Source organism: Equus caballus, chromosome 9, assembly GCF_041296265.1.
Source record: "Equus caballus isolate H_3958 breed thoroughbred chromosome 9, TB-T2T, whole genome shotgun sequence".
In the NCBI taxonomy this organism is placed as follows: domain Eukaryota; kingdom Metazoa; phylum Chordata; class Mammalia; order Perissodactyla; family Equidae; genus Equus; species Equus caballus.
Genome location: NC_091692.1, coordinates 79539866 through 79553585, shown reverse-complemented (window position 1 = coordinate 79553585; position 13720 = coordinate 79539866). Strand labels below are relative to the sequence as shown.

The 13720-nt window shown below is 37.6% G+C and overlaps 1 protein-coding gene across 1 annotated transcript in view; it reads left to right on the top strand.

Moving 5' to 3' along the window:
* HAS2 (hyaluronan synthase 2) overlaps nucleotides 1-1984 on the top strand; it is a 28733-nt gene extending 26749 nt beyond the window's left edge. Inside the window, 1 exon segment of the mRNA NM_001081801.2 lies at nucleotides 360-1984. Coding sequence (NP_001075270.1) covers nucleotides 360-1289 — 930 coding nt within the window. The 3' untranslated portion in view covers nucleotides 1290-1984.
* The last annotated feature ends 11736 nt before the right edge of the window (nucleotides 1985-13720 follow it).

Here is a 13720-nt window from a genome sequence, read left to right as displayed (position 1 = left end):
TCTTAGGTGGCAGGAAAGAGTGGGAGAAGAATTTAGGGGCTGAGAACTACAGCCTAAAAAAATCTCTATGTATCACATCCAACCAGAACAAAAAACGTAGCGAAAAGAGGATAGCAGATAATGAAGTAAAAGAAATATTTGTCATCATTCGCAACATGTGCACACAACTTATCAAATTAATCTAGTAGTACAGAATCAGAGAAAATAAAATCTAACCACGTCAAAAAGAGGAAGGAAGCCAAAACAGGAGGACAAAATAACAAACTACACTCTTCATAGTAACTTTATGATGATGTAGAGTTTGCTGGTATTTTTAGCTATGGTTTACCTTTTATTTACTTAGTTTTTCCTTCTTGCAGATTTTAAACAAGTACGATTCCTGGATCTCCTTCCTCAGCAGTGTGAGATACTGGATGGCTTTTAACATAGAAAGAGCCTGTCAGTCTTATTTTGGGTGCGTCCAGTGCATTAGTGGACCCCTGGGAATGTACAGAAACTCCTTGCTGCATGAATTCGTAGAAGACTGGTACAATCAGGAATTTATGGGCAGCCAATGTAGTTTTGGCGATGACCGGCATCTAACGAACCGAGTGCTGAGTCTGGGTTATGCAACAAAATACACAGCTCGATCCAAGTGCCTTACTGAAACACCTATAGAATATCTCAGATGGTTAAACCAGCAGACCCGTTGGAGCAAGTCCTACTTCCGAGAGTGGCTGTACAATGCGATGTGGTTTCATAAACATCACTTGTGGATGACCTACGAAGCGGTTATCACTGGATTCTTCCCTTTCTTTCTCATTGCCACAGTAATCCAGCTCTTCTACCGGGGTAAAATTTGGAATATCCTCCTCTTCTTGTTAACAGTCCAGTTAGTAGGTCTCATAAAGTCTTCCTTTGCCAGCTGCCTTAGAGGAAACATCGTCATGGTCTTCATGTCCCTCTACTCAGTGTTATACATGTCAAGTTTACTGCCCGCCAAAATGTTTGCTATTGCCACGATAAACAAAGCTGGGTGGGGCACATCTGGAAGGAAAACCATTGTTGTTAATTTCATAGGACTCATTCCAGTATCAGTGTGGTTTACAATCCTCCTGGGTGGAGTCATTTTCACCATTTATATGGAATCTAAAAAGCCATTCTCAGAATCCAAACAGACAGTTCTAATCGTTGGAACGTTGCTCTATGCATGCTATTGGGTCATGCTTTTGACGCTGTACGTGGTTCTCATCAACAAATGTGGCAGGCGGAAGAAGGGACAACAGTATGACATGGTGCTTGATGTATGACCTTACATTGTTTGACGTTTGCAGTCACACACACAGACACACACAAAACCTTAGTTCCTCTAGGGACTGTACAGCGTGGGGCATCAGACAATGCCACCAACGGAGACATATCACTGCTGCTGGGACTTGAACAAAGACATTTCTATGGGTTTATTTTGATTCTGCCAAAGTAAAATCATACATCAACAAGAAGAAACTCAGATTGAACCTGTTATTTCTATGAAAATGGGAAGAAATTTTTGTTTATGCACTTTTTCCTTACTGTACATCGCCTGTTTTTTCTATATACCTCACTGGCCATGCTTTATGTGGGTTATCATGGAAGAAAAGGATTTTGGAAACTCAAGGAAAAGTTCTTTCAATGTATACAACCTAACTTATGGACTGTGTTGATAGCTAATTTTTTTTAGAAAGGATTTTCTGTTTAACTTTACCAAATGAAATGCCAAAGGAAATTTTAAAGGCCATTGGCTGTGCTGTATTTTTATATAATTGTACTGTGTTTTAAAATTTTGTATGCCAATTTTTAAAACAAATTTTGCATATTCTATATTTTACTTCTCTGCCAAAATACACCTGTTCTTCTTCTTTTTTAAAAAATAATAATAGGTTCTGAAAAAATTCATACTTAAAAAAAAGAAAACCTACCCAAAATGTGAAGCTTGGTTGACTGATGTTGCTCATAATAGAAAAAATAAAAATGTTTCTCTCTCTCTCTCTCTCTTCCTTTTAAAATTGAATAGATTATTTCTGTGAAAAAGTATTCAAACTTTCAATATTTGATTTCTTTTCATTTCTTTCAGAAAAGGCCAATGTACCTGTCACACTTTGGGAATAGAAATACATACTTATGTGTACAAAAAATGAAAATCATTGAAAATCAAGGCCAAAGGGATAGAAAAGTGCAATTTTTTTCATAAGATTAGTCCTTGAGTTAAAACACTAGGCATCCAGCACTGGACAAAACATAAGTACCAAAGATGAATAATCTTTGGAGATTCTAGCAGTGTTTTCCCAGGCTAAGTAAAATGGAAAGTGGAAAAAACTGTGTATATGATTTGGAGATATTCAGTGTGGTTCATCATTTTGTTGTGTGGCCTGAATTCACCGGATCCTGTCAATATATTGAACAAGTTTTATCTGTCTTTTTCTTTTCAGCTTGCTAGTTCACTTTCCGTGTTTGTATGAGGTTGACGTGGTTGAGTTGGATAAATTATAATAAATATAAAGCACGTAGATTCAAAATTAACTTTTACTTTCTGGGGAGGACTTTTTCCAAATTATACAGATAATTTCTTCATCTCTCCTGTTCTTGGCCTACATAAATATGTTTACATAGTAGAAATGATATCAAGGTTTAATAAGTGTATCAAGAATTGGCACATAAAAAAATCGATGAACCAGGTGCCCTTAACCAGCTAATTAGCTACTCCAGAGCCTCAATTATTCAGTTTGGCTATTGACAGGATCCATCTTGTCTTGTAGCTGGTGCTGTGTAGACCTGTGTTAAAAACACAATTGAACACATAATTGTTACATACAAAGGACTGCGATGAAGCGGAGACATGTGGAGAAGCGTCCAGTCACGTGCTTTCTGCATGTCTGCTTCTTTTTCATGCAAACAACTGTGTTCCATCTATCCTGCCTAAGAAAAAGCTGCACATTCTACCTTTGGAATACAAAAAGGTACATAACATTCTGCAATGCAGACTCTCACTGATTGGAGAGCTTGTGGGGAACAAACACACCATGCCAATAAATGAGACTAAAACTTGAGTTTGCCTTTTTAACTATTTATGTTCTAAGTTAAGCTTTGATAACATTCAAATGTCAAATTCTCTCATTCTTATAAAAAGATTGAATTAATTGCCTGTATTTATTTTAGCAATTATTCAATGTATTTCCAGTATAGGATGTATAGTATAATTGATTTTTTTGTAAATAAAATATTTTTGATAAGATTATTGCCTTTTTTTCTAAGGGAAGGGGGAATTTTAAACAAAACAGAAAAGCTTTTTTTTTCCTGATTGTAATAGTATGGTTTTAAGAATGGGGTATATATATAAAAAAAACAAAACATGGTTGATCAAAGATAATAGAAGTCATTTAATGTTACTAATCATAGAGTAGAAATCCTCCACACTGGTGTCATTTGGAAATCTGGAAAACTGAGAGAGAGCAACAGAGAGGAAAGAGAGAGGAGAGTAACAGAGACTGCTCCAATTAACGTAAACATTGTCTCTAATCTTCTGTTACTTCTACTTTTCTTTGAAATCAGCCCAATTTTAGAAAAAAGTTGTTTTCTTATAGTAATTTATTATAGCAGAAAAAATCACAGATTTTTAGAAAAATCATACATTTGTTTATTATGCCATCATTTATAAATAATAACAAAACCTTAAAATAACTTAAAATCCAATAATGTGAGCAATAATTAGACAAATTATGGCATTTCCAAACAATGAAACATCATTAGCCACTAAACACAATGTTCTCAGAATATGAGGATGTTGGGGAAATGTTACATTAAAAATATAAAATCATTTTGTATAGTAACATCCCAATTTTGTAAAAACAAAAATGTTTAAAATGTGATTATTTCTAATACTGGGAATATGATCGATTTATATTCTGTATACATTTTTGTATTTTCCAAATACCATACTCATGTATTGCTTTTATAATCAGAAAAAGGACAATAAATATTGATTTTTCAAAAAAGTGGGTTGGGGCATCTAATAGCATTTCCTGGTTTGAGGAACTTTGATAGTAATTACTCCGTTTTACCACTTATCCCTCAAATTCATCTTATTTCCCAATTCTTTATTTTATTATTTGGTTCCTAAGAATCCTTCATTACTTTGGTACAGTTTCATTATAAAAAAAACTATACACACTGAACATTATTGCCACTCTAGACACCAGAAAAATGAGTGGTTCTAGTCCCCAAAATTCACTAATAAAGTCACTTGGTGCTATATTAGAGTTTGGCAACCTTTTAATGTAAAGAGCCAGATAGTATCTATTTTAGGCTTTGCCAGGCATATGGTCTGTCATGTCACTACTCAGCTCTGCTATGGTAACACAAAAGCATCTATAGGCAATATGTCGATGAATGTGTGTGGCTGTGTTCCGATGACACTTTATTTATAGACAGTGAACATGAAATTTGAATTTTATGTAATTTTCACACATTTCAAAATATTCTTCTTTTGATGTTTTTCAATCATTTAAAGATTTTAAAACTATTCTTGGCTCAGCAGCATTACCAAAACAGATGATGAGCTAGGTCTGGCCTGCAGGCCATGGTTTAATGACCCCTGTTCTTTAGGAATCTGTTGACTTATGTGTACCATTAAATACTCACAATCACATCCAATTTTTAAGCACATGCTATGTGTCAGGTACTGTCAGAAGCATGTTTTCTAGACCAACTATTTTAGTTCTCTTATCTTCTCCAAAGAAGATATATGGATGGCCAACAGGCATATGAAAAGGTGCTTAACATCATTAGCTATCAGGAAAATGCAAATCAAAACCACAGTGAGCTATCACCTCACTCCGGTCAGAATGGGGTTCTGTTATTATTGTAATTTTACAGGTAAGGAATCTGTGGCTCACTGCGGTTTGGAACTTTGAGAGCACAAAGCTAGTAAGCTGTGATGACAGAATTTAATTCCAGGCATTCTGATGTCAGATTAACCCTTTAAACCAGTTCTATTTAATATGCCCCATCCATTGTCCAGCAGCATCAGCATCACCAGGGAATTTGTTCGAAATAAAAATTCGCAGCCCTACCCTAGACCCACTGAATCAAATCTCAGGCTGGGCCCAGGAATCTGTGTTTAATAAGATCCCCAGATTTTACTCAGATTAAAGTTTCAGAAGCATTGCTCTAATCCAATATCTTGCATTGTTCCCCTCAGACTAAGTATAATTTCTATAACCGTCAAATCAAATATTTGTATTCCCTGAATTTTCTACTTTTAGTATCATATACGTGTTGGCAGATCTGTGGTTTTAATTAAGTTTACCGAATACCTGTTATGAGCAAGAAATCGAGAAGTATATATTTTCTCTATATGCAAAGAGCTTATAATAGAGTAAGAGGGATATGATAATCACCAAACATTTGATGCAAAATGGAATAACAGGGGTGTAAAGAGCAGCGTGGAATATAAAAAGAAGGAATAAAATGTACGGTTAGTTCTAAAGGTAGGCTTCAAAATAGCGTGGTATCGTGCGACTGTTAAGGATGTGCAAATTTGCATGGGAACCAAGGATTTCCAGAGGAAAGAAAGAATATGGGTAAAGAATAGAGGTGTGATTTTGATGTGTGATCTTTAAAAAGAATTAACAAGTTTAATTAAGGTGCGGGCTGTACTTAACTAGGAGTTGAGACTTTTAAATACAGAGAGTAAGTTTGAAGAGCGGTCGTAGAAGACCGCACTTCAACCGGGAGAAATAGTAGAATGAGGTGTTTAAACTAAGTTTCATAGATCACAGTACATGCACGTATTTTTGAATAGGGGGCTAACATTTTTGTAAACTGAACTTCTTTATGGTGGCTTGGATTTGAACATCCCACATAGACAATTACGTTTAGAGATACGATTTGGTGCCAGTGTGCTTATAATAAACTGGTGTTCTTCCGGGCACTTGACAACTTTCATCACATTCCTTTAGAATCTGCCTCGTTTCACACCCCCAGTTAATGACTGGCAGCACCTCCTGCCAGTTGCCCAAACCCTACCTTCTGCTTCTTTTATATGCCCTATAATCAGCTAGTCACCAAAACCATTTGATTCCACCTTTGCCATTCAAATTCACCTCTCATCCTGGTTAAGACGTTCTGTATCTCTTACCTGAACTATTAACAATACCTCCTAACTACCTCTCTTCTTCCCATTTCTGTTTTGTCCAATGGATTCCTACATTTCTGTCAAAATTATGCTTCTAAGGCCTAACGCTGAATACAAAGGGTTAATTTCATCTGTCAACAAGATAAAGACATTAAATCTCTAAGAGATGTTCAAGATTGATGATTATCTATTTGTATCCCCTCTTGCAGGCCTCCATAGCACTGTTTTTCAAGGTCCTCGTAAGCTAGATTTTGTTTTTTTTTTTTTTTTTTAAAAGATTGGCACCTGGGCTAACAACTGTTGCCAATCTTTTTTTTTTTTTTCTGCTTTATCTCCCCAACCCCTCCCTGTACATAGTTGTATATCTTAGTTGCAGGTCCTTCTAGTTGTGGGATGTGGGACGCTGCCTCAACGTGGCCTGACCAGCGGTGCCATGTCCGTGCCCAGGATCCGAACCCTGGACCGCCGCAGCGGAGTGCTCGAACCTAACCTCTCGGCCACGGAGCTGGCCCCAACTAGATTTTTTGCTCCCTCTTTCACATACTATACCCTTTTCCTTCACTTTTGTTCACATTTTGCTCTCAACCTGAAATGGCTTTTCCCCTCTCCCTGCACCCTTTATCTACTTGTTGAAATTCTTCTATAGCCTTCATTCAAGGTGTAATTTTACTACTCTCTCCTTCCCCAAATGCACCAACTTAAAGGCATCTATCACTCCACTTTGCTCTCCTAATATCTCATTTTACCTCTGCCATGTGGCCCAAGCTTTCTTCTGACCGTGTTATGAATATCAGTGCACATGATAATATCCTGGTAGATGAAAAGGTTTTGGGCTGAGGTTATGTTTTCATCATTTTTGAATCCTCTGTGGCGACTAGCACAGTCAGGTGTGCAATACTGTTTGATGAATAAGAAAATAAATACATGAGAGAACAAGGAAGGAAGGATGGACTCAAGTAATCATCGCCAGTGCAATCATTGCTTCCTCGGGGATGACTCCCGGGACTACCATGACCAGCTTCATTCCTCTATTACATTCTCTTATGGAATATCTTAGTGCTTATTTGTATTTCCATCTCTATGACTCCGTCTTTAGTATCTGTCTCCCTCATTAGAGGATAAGCTTAGTGGAAGAAGGAACTGTGTGAGATTGTATCATCAGAGCATCCTCTGATCTTAGTGCGTAGTTTGTCACTGGGTAGTCAGTCAGTATAAATGTGTGGACTGAGTAAGTGGGTGAGGGAATATTATTCCCAGTACAGGTTGAGAAATAGCTGTAGAGTCTGAGTTGTACAAAAAAACGTCAAATTCCTAGTTTTTCATTTGTAAAGAACTCCTTCACCTCCGGCTAGACTTATGACTTATGACAGGAAGAGAAGATAGAGATGGGGGAGGTTTCATCAGTTTAGAGACGAGAAAATCTATGGGCAGGAGGCTGTGTTTAGTTGTGAGAAAGCTGGAGTGGCAGTGCAGTAGAATTTCTATAATGAGGATGCACAGATCCCCACAAAAATTATATTTTAACTTACTTAGATATTAAATGCTACATTTCCTATTTCAGTTCGTGGTTCATATTTCCCTTGGCGTAATTTAGATAAGCATTGTTGACACATGTTCCTGTGTTATCTGGTTTCCTGAAATACAAAACCAGTCCTCTCATGGAGCAAGCATCTCTGATACTAAGTTTTGTCTTCAAAACAAAATATATATGTGTATTTGTGTCTGCTTAATAATTGCTTAAATGTAGCACATGTGAAGATGTCCCTATACATGCACATCATGTATATTTTTGGAGCCCCCTCTTGGCGTGGTTAATCATTACTTGTCACTTAAGACAACTCAGATATCACCTTCTCCAGAAACCTTCCCTGCCACCTCTATCCTATAGGACCTTACAGTCATGCTCCACATGATGATATTTTGGTCAATGATGGACCAAATATATGATGGTAGTCCCATATATTATTCTATATAGTCTAGGTGTGTAGTAGGTCGTACCATCTAGGTTTGTGTAAGTGCACTCTGATGTTCGCACAATGACGAATTCACCTAACGACGCATTTCTCAGAACGTGTTTCTGTCATTAAGCAACGCATGACTGTAGACTTACCTTTAACTGTCTCTCTTCCACAGATGGCATTGTATTACCATCATTTTGTTCTAGATTCTGAGGTCCCCACCACCTAGCATAGAGACTCTCAAACAGCAGGAACTCAATAAACATGAGTTGGGTGATGTTAAATGTGTTTCTATAGGAAAAAAATTATTTACAGAACAAGTCTGCATATAAATATATATCCTCACTTTATATGATTTCGTTCACTCATGCACTTACTTGATTTTCAAAAACATTTATTGGGTGTTTACTATATACCAGGCTTTGTCCTTGGAAGGAAGAACTGTTAATACAGTAAGGGCTTGCTATATCATTCTTCTGAGGTGTTGAAAGATCATCCATGAAATTAAAGGGTTCTATTCTCAGACATGCTTAGGAAACATCAGATTTCTTCACGGCAGAAATTCTCGGAAATCTTCAACGTGTTGATGAGCTTTACGAATCTGCAAGAGAGACCCATCACCTACAGAAATCGCTACACCTAGATGACTATGGCATTTTTTCCACAGGGATGTTTGTCGATATCTGGATTAACATTATTATCCTGTAGGACATAGTTTAGGCAACACTGGTGTATAATTCCTGACATCACAGTTTGAATTTGTTTTCACTCCAGATCTAGAAATAACACTCAGAGCTTAACCTCTTTATTACTTGAGTAATCAGCTCCATGTGTGGAGGCCACAGGGGTAGGAGGGAGGAGCCTTCAGGTTCATTTGGTTCAGTCCCTGAGCTATAGAAACAGCTCCTCCTAAAAGAGTTCAGTTTACCCACTGGCTGTCAGAAAGCTCTCCACCCTGTAGCATCGGCAAGCTTAAGTGACTTGTTTGAGTTCTGCTGTTCAGGACAACAAGGAGTTTAATCCTGATGGGTTGGGAAAATGTACACTGAGAGGTGAAACTAGTCTTTGAAACTCTTTGGCAATGTCTGAGAGCACTGGCTGGAAAGAAGCACAATTGCTTTATAAACTAAGGGAGAGGTTGCGTTTTATTCTCTATCTTGGATTGAGTTGATTGTTGAGTCACAAAATCAAAGGTCATCATTTTTTATTTTATTGAGCTCATAATAGTTTATAACACTGTGAAATTTCAGTTGTACATTTTAAGTTGTCCGTCACTATATATATGTGCCCCTTTACCTCTTACTCCCACCCTCCAATCCCCTTCCCCTCTAGTAACCACTAATCGGTGTTCTTTGTCAAATGCCATCATTTTTTAAGCAGATCTGGATAGAATCACAGTACACGTGTTCATTCTCAGAAAGAATAGAGGTAGGTACAAGTATGTTCTATAAGTACACATCCTGCCTCTTCAGCCAACACACGATGTGTTTCTTCAATTAGAAAACAAAAGATGTGGGGCTGGCCCAGTGGGCATAGTGGTTAAGTTTGTGCACTCCACTACAGTGGCCCGGGTGCACAAGTTCAGATCCTGGGTGCGGACCTACTCACCGCTTATCAAGCCATGCTGTGGCAGGCATCCCACATATAACGTAGAGGAAGATGGGCACGGATGTGAGCTCAGGGCCAATCTTCCTCAAAAAAAAAAAAGAAAGACAAAAATCATAACACATCAAAAATGGAGATTCTTAAGTTCTTGTCCTGAATTGAATTGTTGTCCTATTACCCACTTTGGAAGTGCATAAGGCCAGAACAGGTTTGGAGCTCTGACTCATGCTGTATTTGGACTTTGGTTGTAGATTGACTTCTATTCAAACTATGGCTCTGCTACTCTATCAACTGTGTAAACTTGAGAAAATTATTCCATTTCTTTGAGCCTTATTTTCCTCATCTGAGTAGTAACAGGAATGACGCCACCTCTCAGAGTTGTTTAATGAAGAGGGCATGTGAAAAGTGCCTAGGAAAAATACTTGCCACATAACAGGAGTTTAATAAAACTTTCTTGTCTTCCTCTCTCCTTCCTAAACAACAGACTTCATTAGTGTTCTTTTCTTCTTTTGTTTTCTTATTTTGTTCCTTCTTTGTTCATTCCTTCCTTCCTAAAATTTCTTTACTCAGCAAACCACTGGACCAAGGGCTGGGACATTTAACTCAAATATGGAGGAATTTTGCTTCTCAAAAATGCATTTTAATTTACCCATTTGTTGGCTTCTACACAGCCTTACGTTTTTCTCTAACAGTAGGTGGACTTCTGAAATAAAGCAGGTAAACTGTTATAATTGTCCAGCATGTTCTGACTCCCAGAAAAATACAACTCAATAGAGAGAACTTTGCATCTGACAAAATAAATGCTTTGGAATGTCAAAAATATGGTGGCTGGGCCAGGAGGAAGCACATGGTGTCATCCGATGGATTTGAGTCCTGGCTCCACGTGTTCTGGTTGCCTCTTTAGTGGACACCCTAATTTCTTCATTTGTGAAAGTATAAGAGCACCCCTACTACAAACCTCATAGGGCTGCTCTTGGGATCGATAAAAATAATACAAGGGAAAAGCCATCGAAAATTCAGACATAACTCCTTGGATTTGTGTTCCTGTTATTAGTTCTGAGTATTAGAAGAAGATATTCAGATTTTACCACAGCAGAGGCCAGACTCAAGCCCTGAGTCCTAAATGACACTTCTTTTCATCTTTATTGCTACCACCCCAGCCAGGCTCCCATCGTCTTGTGCCTACTCTCAGAGACATCCATCTGTCTTTCTTCCACTCTTGTTCCTTTATATTTCTCCATGGAACAGTCAGTGTGAGATCATGTCACTCGACTTCTTAGAAGCCCTCAAATGTCTTCTTATCTTAGGATACCATGCTCCACAAGGTACCACCTGATCTGCCTTCTGTTTGTTTCCTTCTCTTATTGAACTTCTTTGTTCCTTATTCTATTATACCACACACTGGCATTTTTTCTGTTCTTCCGCCAAGACAAGCTTGTTCCCACTTCAGGATCAATACCTGTTGCTATTTATTTTGCCTACAGCATGCTTCTCCAAGAACTTAGCATGGTTGGTTTCTTCTTGTCATTTAAGTTGCCTCCTCAGAGAGGCCTTTCCTGACCATCTAAAGTGACATCCTCATCTCCTAGTCACTTTCTATCACATTATCTGCAATTTTTCTCAAAGCATTTATCATTATCAGAAATCAGATACTTACATTTATTTTTACTTGAGTGTGGTCTGTCTCAGCACCCAGAGTCTAAATGAAATCCAGAAAGCAGAGATGAATTCTGCTTCTCAGAGCCTAGGACAGTGGTTGACATACACAGAACGTGCTTGGTGAATATGATCGAATACATGTATGTATAAAATAATGGTGCTAAATACTCAAGTTTTGCAAATCTTGTACCTGCTTACCCAAAATTGAAGCATAGGACAGGGTACAGAGGGCATCAAGATTTTAAAGATGGTTCATTTGTTATTCAAATTTTAAAAGTGTTTTTTTCTTTTTTCCCTCTCTGCTATTCATTCCCACAAATCCAGAACTTACCCTATAAGTTAGACTCAAGTAATACTTAAAAATGTATGGCTTGGTTATGTATAGACTGTGGAACTAGAACTTTCTTCCTTTCTTCTTTTTTTAAATGTTTTAATCAATATTACATGGATGTGTATTTAAGCACACAAACCAGGGTTTTAAAGTTTTCACTCTCTTTGATAGCGGGCAACATTTTTTATGTCTGAGGATCTGGGGGAGATAATTTAAGGGAGGGAAACACACTAATTCTCTACGTGCTGGTGACCACAGCCATTGCTTGCCCAATTTTGAGCCCCACCCAGGAGAAGTCCCACCGATTATAGCCAAGAATCTAGGCCCTGGATGGTGATTTGGGGCCAGTAACAGTTTTCCCCAAGTAGATTTTTGGCAGAAGAAACGTAGCTAGAGATTAAGGAGTGTAAAGAGAGCTGAAAGCTTCCATTGACCTTCCAGGACCATGACTGAGGCTGCTTATGTTGCTGTGACCCCATTAGATGGCGGTCTTCCAAACTGTTCAGAACATTACTGGGCATATGGAGCTGATGTCTCACTGTGTGGATAGAAGCCCAGCCTGGACAAGGTCCAATTAAGAAAGCATCTCCACTGGAATTAGACTATCTGGCAGGGGACAAATCCAATGATGCCATAGGTATTATCTATCTCTCCTTTCCACGCTTAAGTCATTTCCTTCATAGACCAGATAATGGGCAGTCTACAGAACTATGACTGGGAGAGACTCTGTGTATAAACACTGAAAACGTTTCTTTAGAGTTGATCTAACCCAGCTGAACTTCTGGAGTCAGATAAATGTGGGCCCTTGCAATGATAACCTCATCCTCTCTTTCCTTCTGCCATTGTAAATGAGAACATATGGACCAATTTTTTTACTCTAAACCCACTGATAAAATCGTTTTTTTATTCTGTTTAAACTAAGTTGACAGATATAAATGGTACAGTGGATAGAGGCTTAGATTTGGAGTAAAAATTAGTAGATAATCACTTTAATTTAACTAGTTCCTGTCCACATACTTCATTAATTTCTTTAAGCGTCACTCAACTTGTCACATCATCCAATAAGGCCCAAGGGAAATAACAACCCCCTCTGTGAAGCCTTTCTGGTAGTCACTAAATAAGACTCAGGGACTGCATCCTTTGTTTCCAAATGGCACTTGTAATGTCTAGTAATAGTGCCCTTAATATACTCTATTTAATTATTTAAACATTTCTCTCTAATAGGCTGTGATCTTCACAAGGAGAGGACTATATCCTATTCATCTTTGTAAACATATCTTACCAACAGGAAATGTTTATTGACTGAAGACTTTGTATTTGTTGATCAAGTGAGTGAATAATTGATCTTGTTATTTATTATAACTTAGTAAAAAATACAGAACCCTTCAGTCAATAACAAGTCAATATTGGTTGAGTGCCTACCAAATGTCAAGCAGTTTTGAATACATGATTTTATTTAATGTTAAACAAGCCTATAAATTAAGTATTAATAACTCCTCTTTATAGATGAGGGAATTGGGACTCAGAAGAATAAGTTTTTTCAAAGTCCATTAATACATGAAGGCAGAATTCAAAACAGATTTATATTCTTCAAGTCTGATGCTTTTTCCAGCTCTCTCATAACTTCTTTACAATTGTTTTCTTTTATAAATTATGACGGCATTAAGTTAAATCATATCTCAATAAACACATTTTTGCAGGGTGTTAAAATAATGGAGTCCATTTGTTACTTTGATTATCAAACAACAAAGATATCTGTCTATCTAACAATATGTGGCTTAGAGAGTCTAAAAGATTAATGCCTCTAGGACGAGAGTGGTAAAAAGCATAGATTTGGGGCTCAAGATGTGAATTAGAATCCCAGCTCTGTCATTTATAAGATGGGTGACTGGGTGACCCTCATCAGGTTGCATAGACTCAATGAGACTAAGTTTCCTCTTCTTTAAATAATCCTTTTCTTAAATGCAACAGAACAAGGCTGGCTAATCATAGCAGAGAAGGAATGTGCTGCATCTA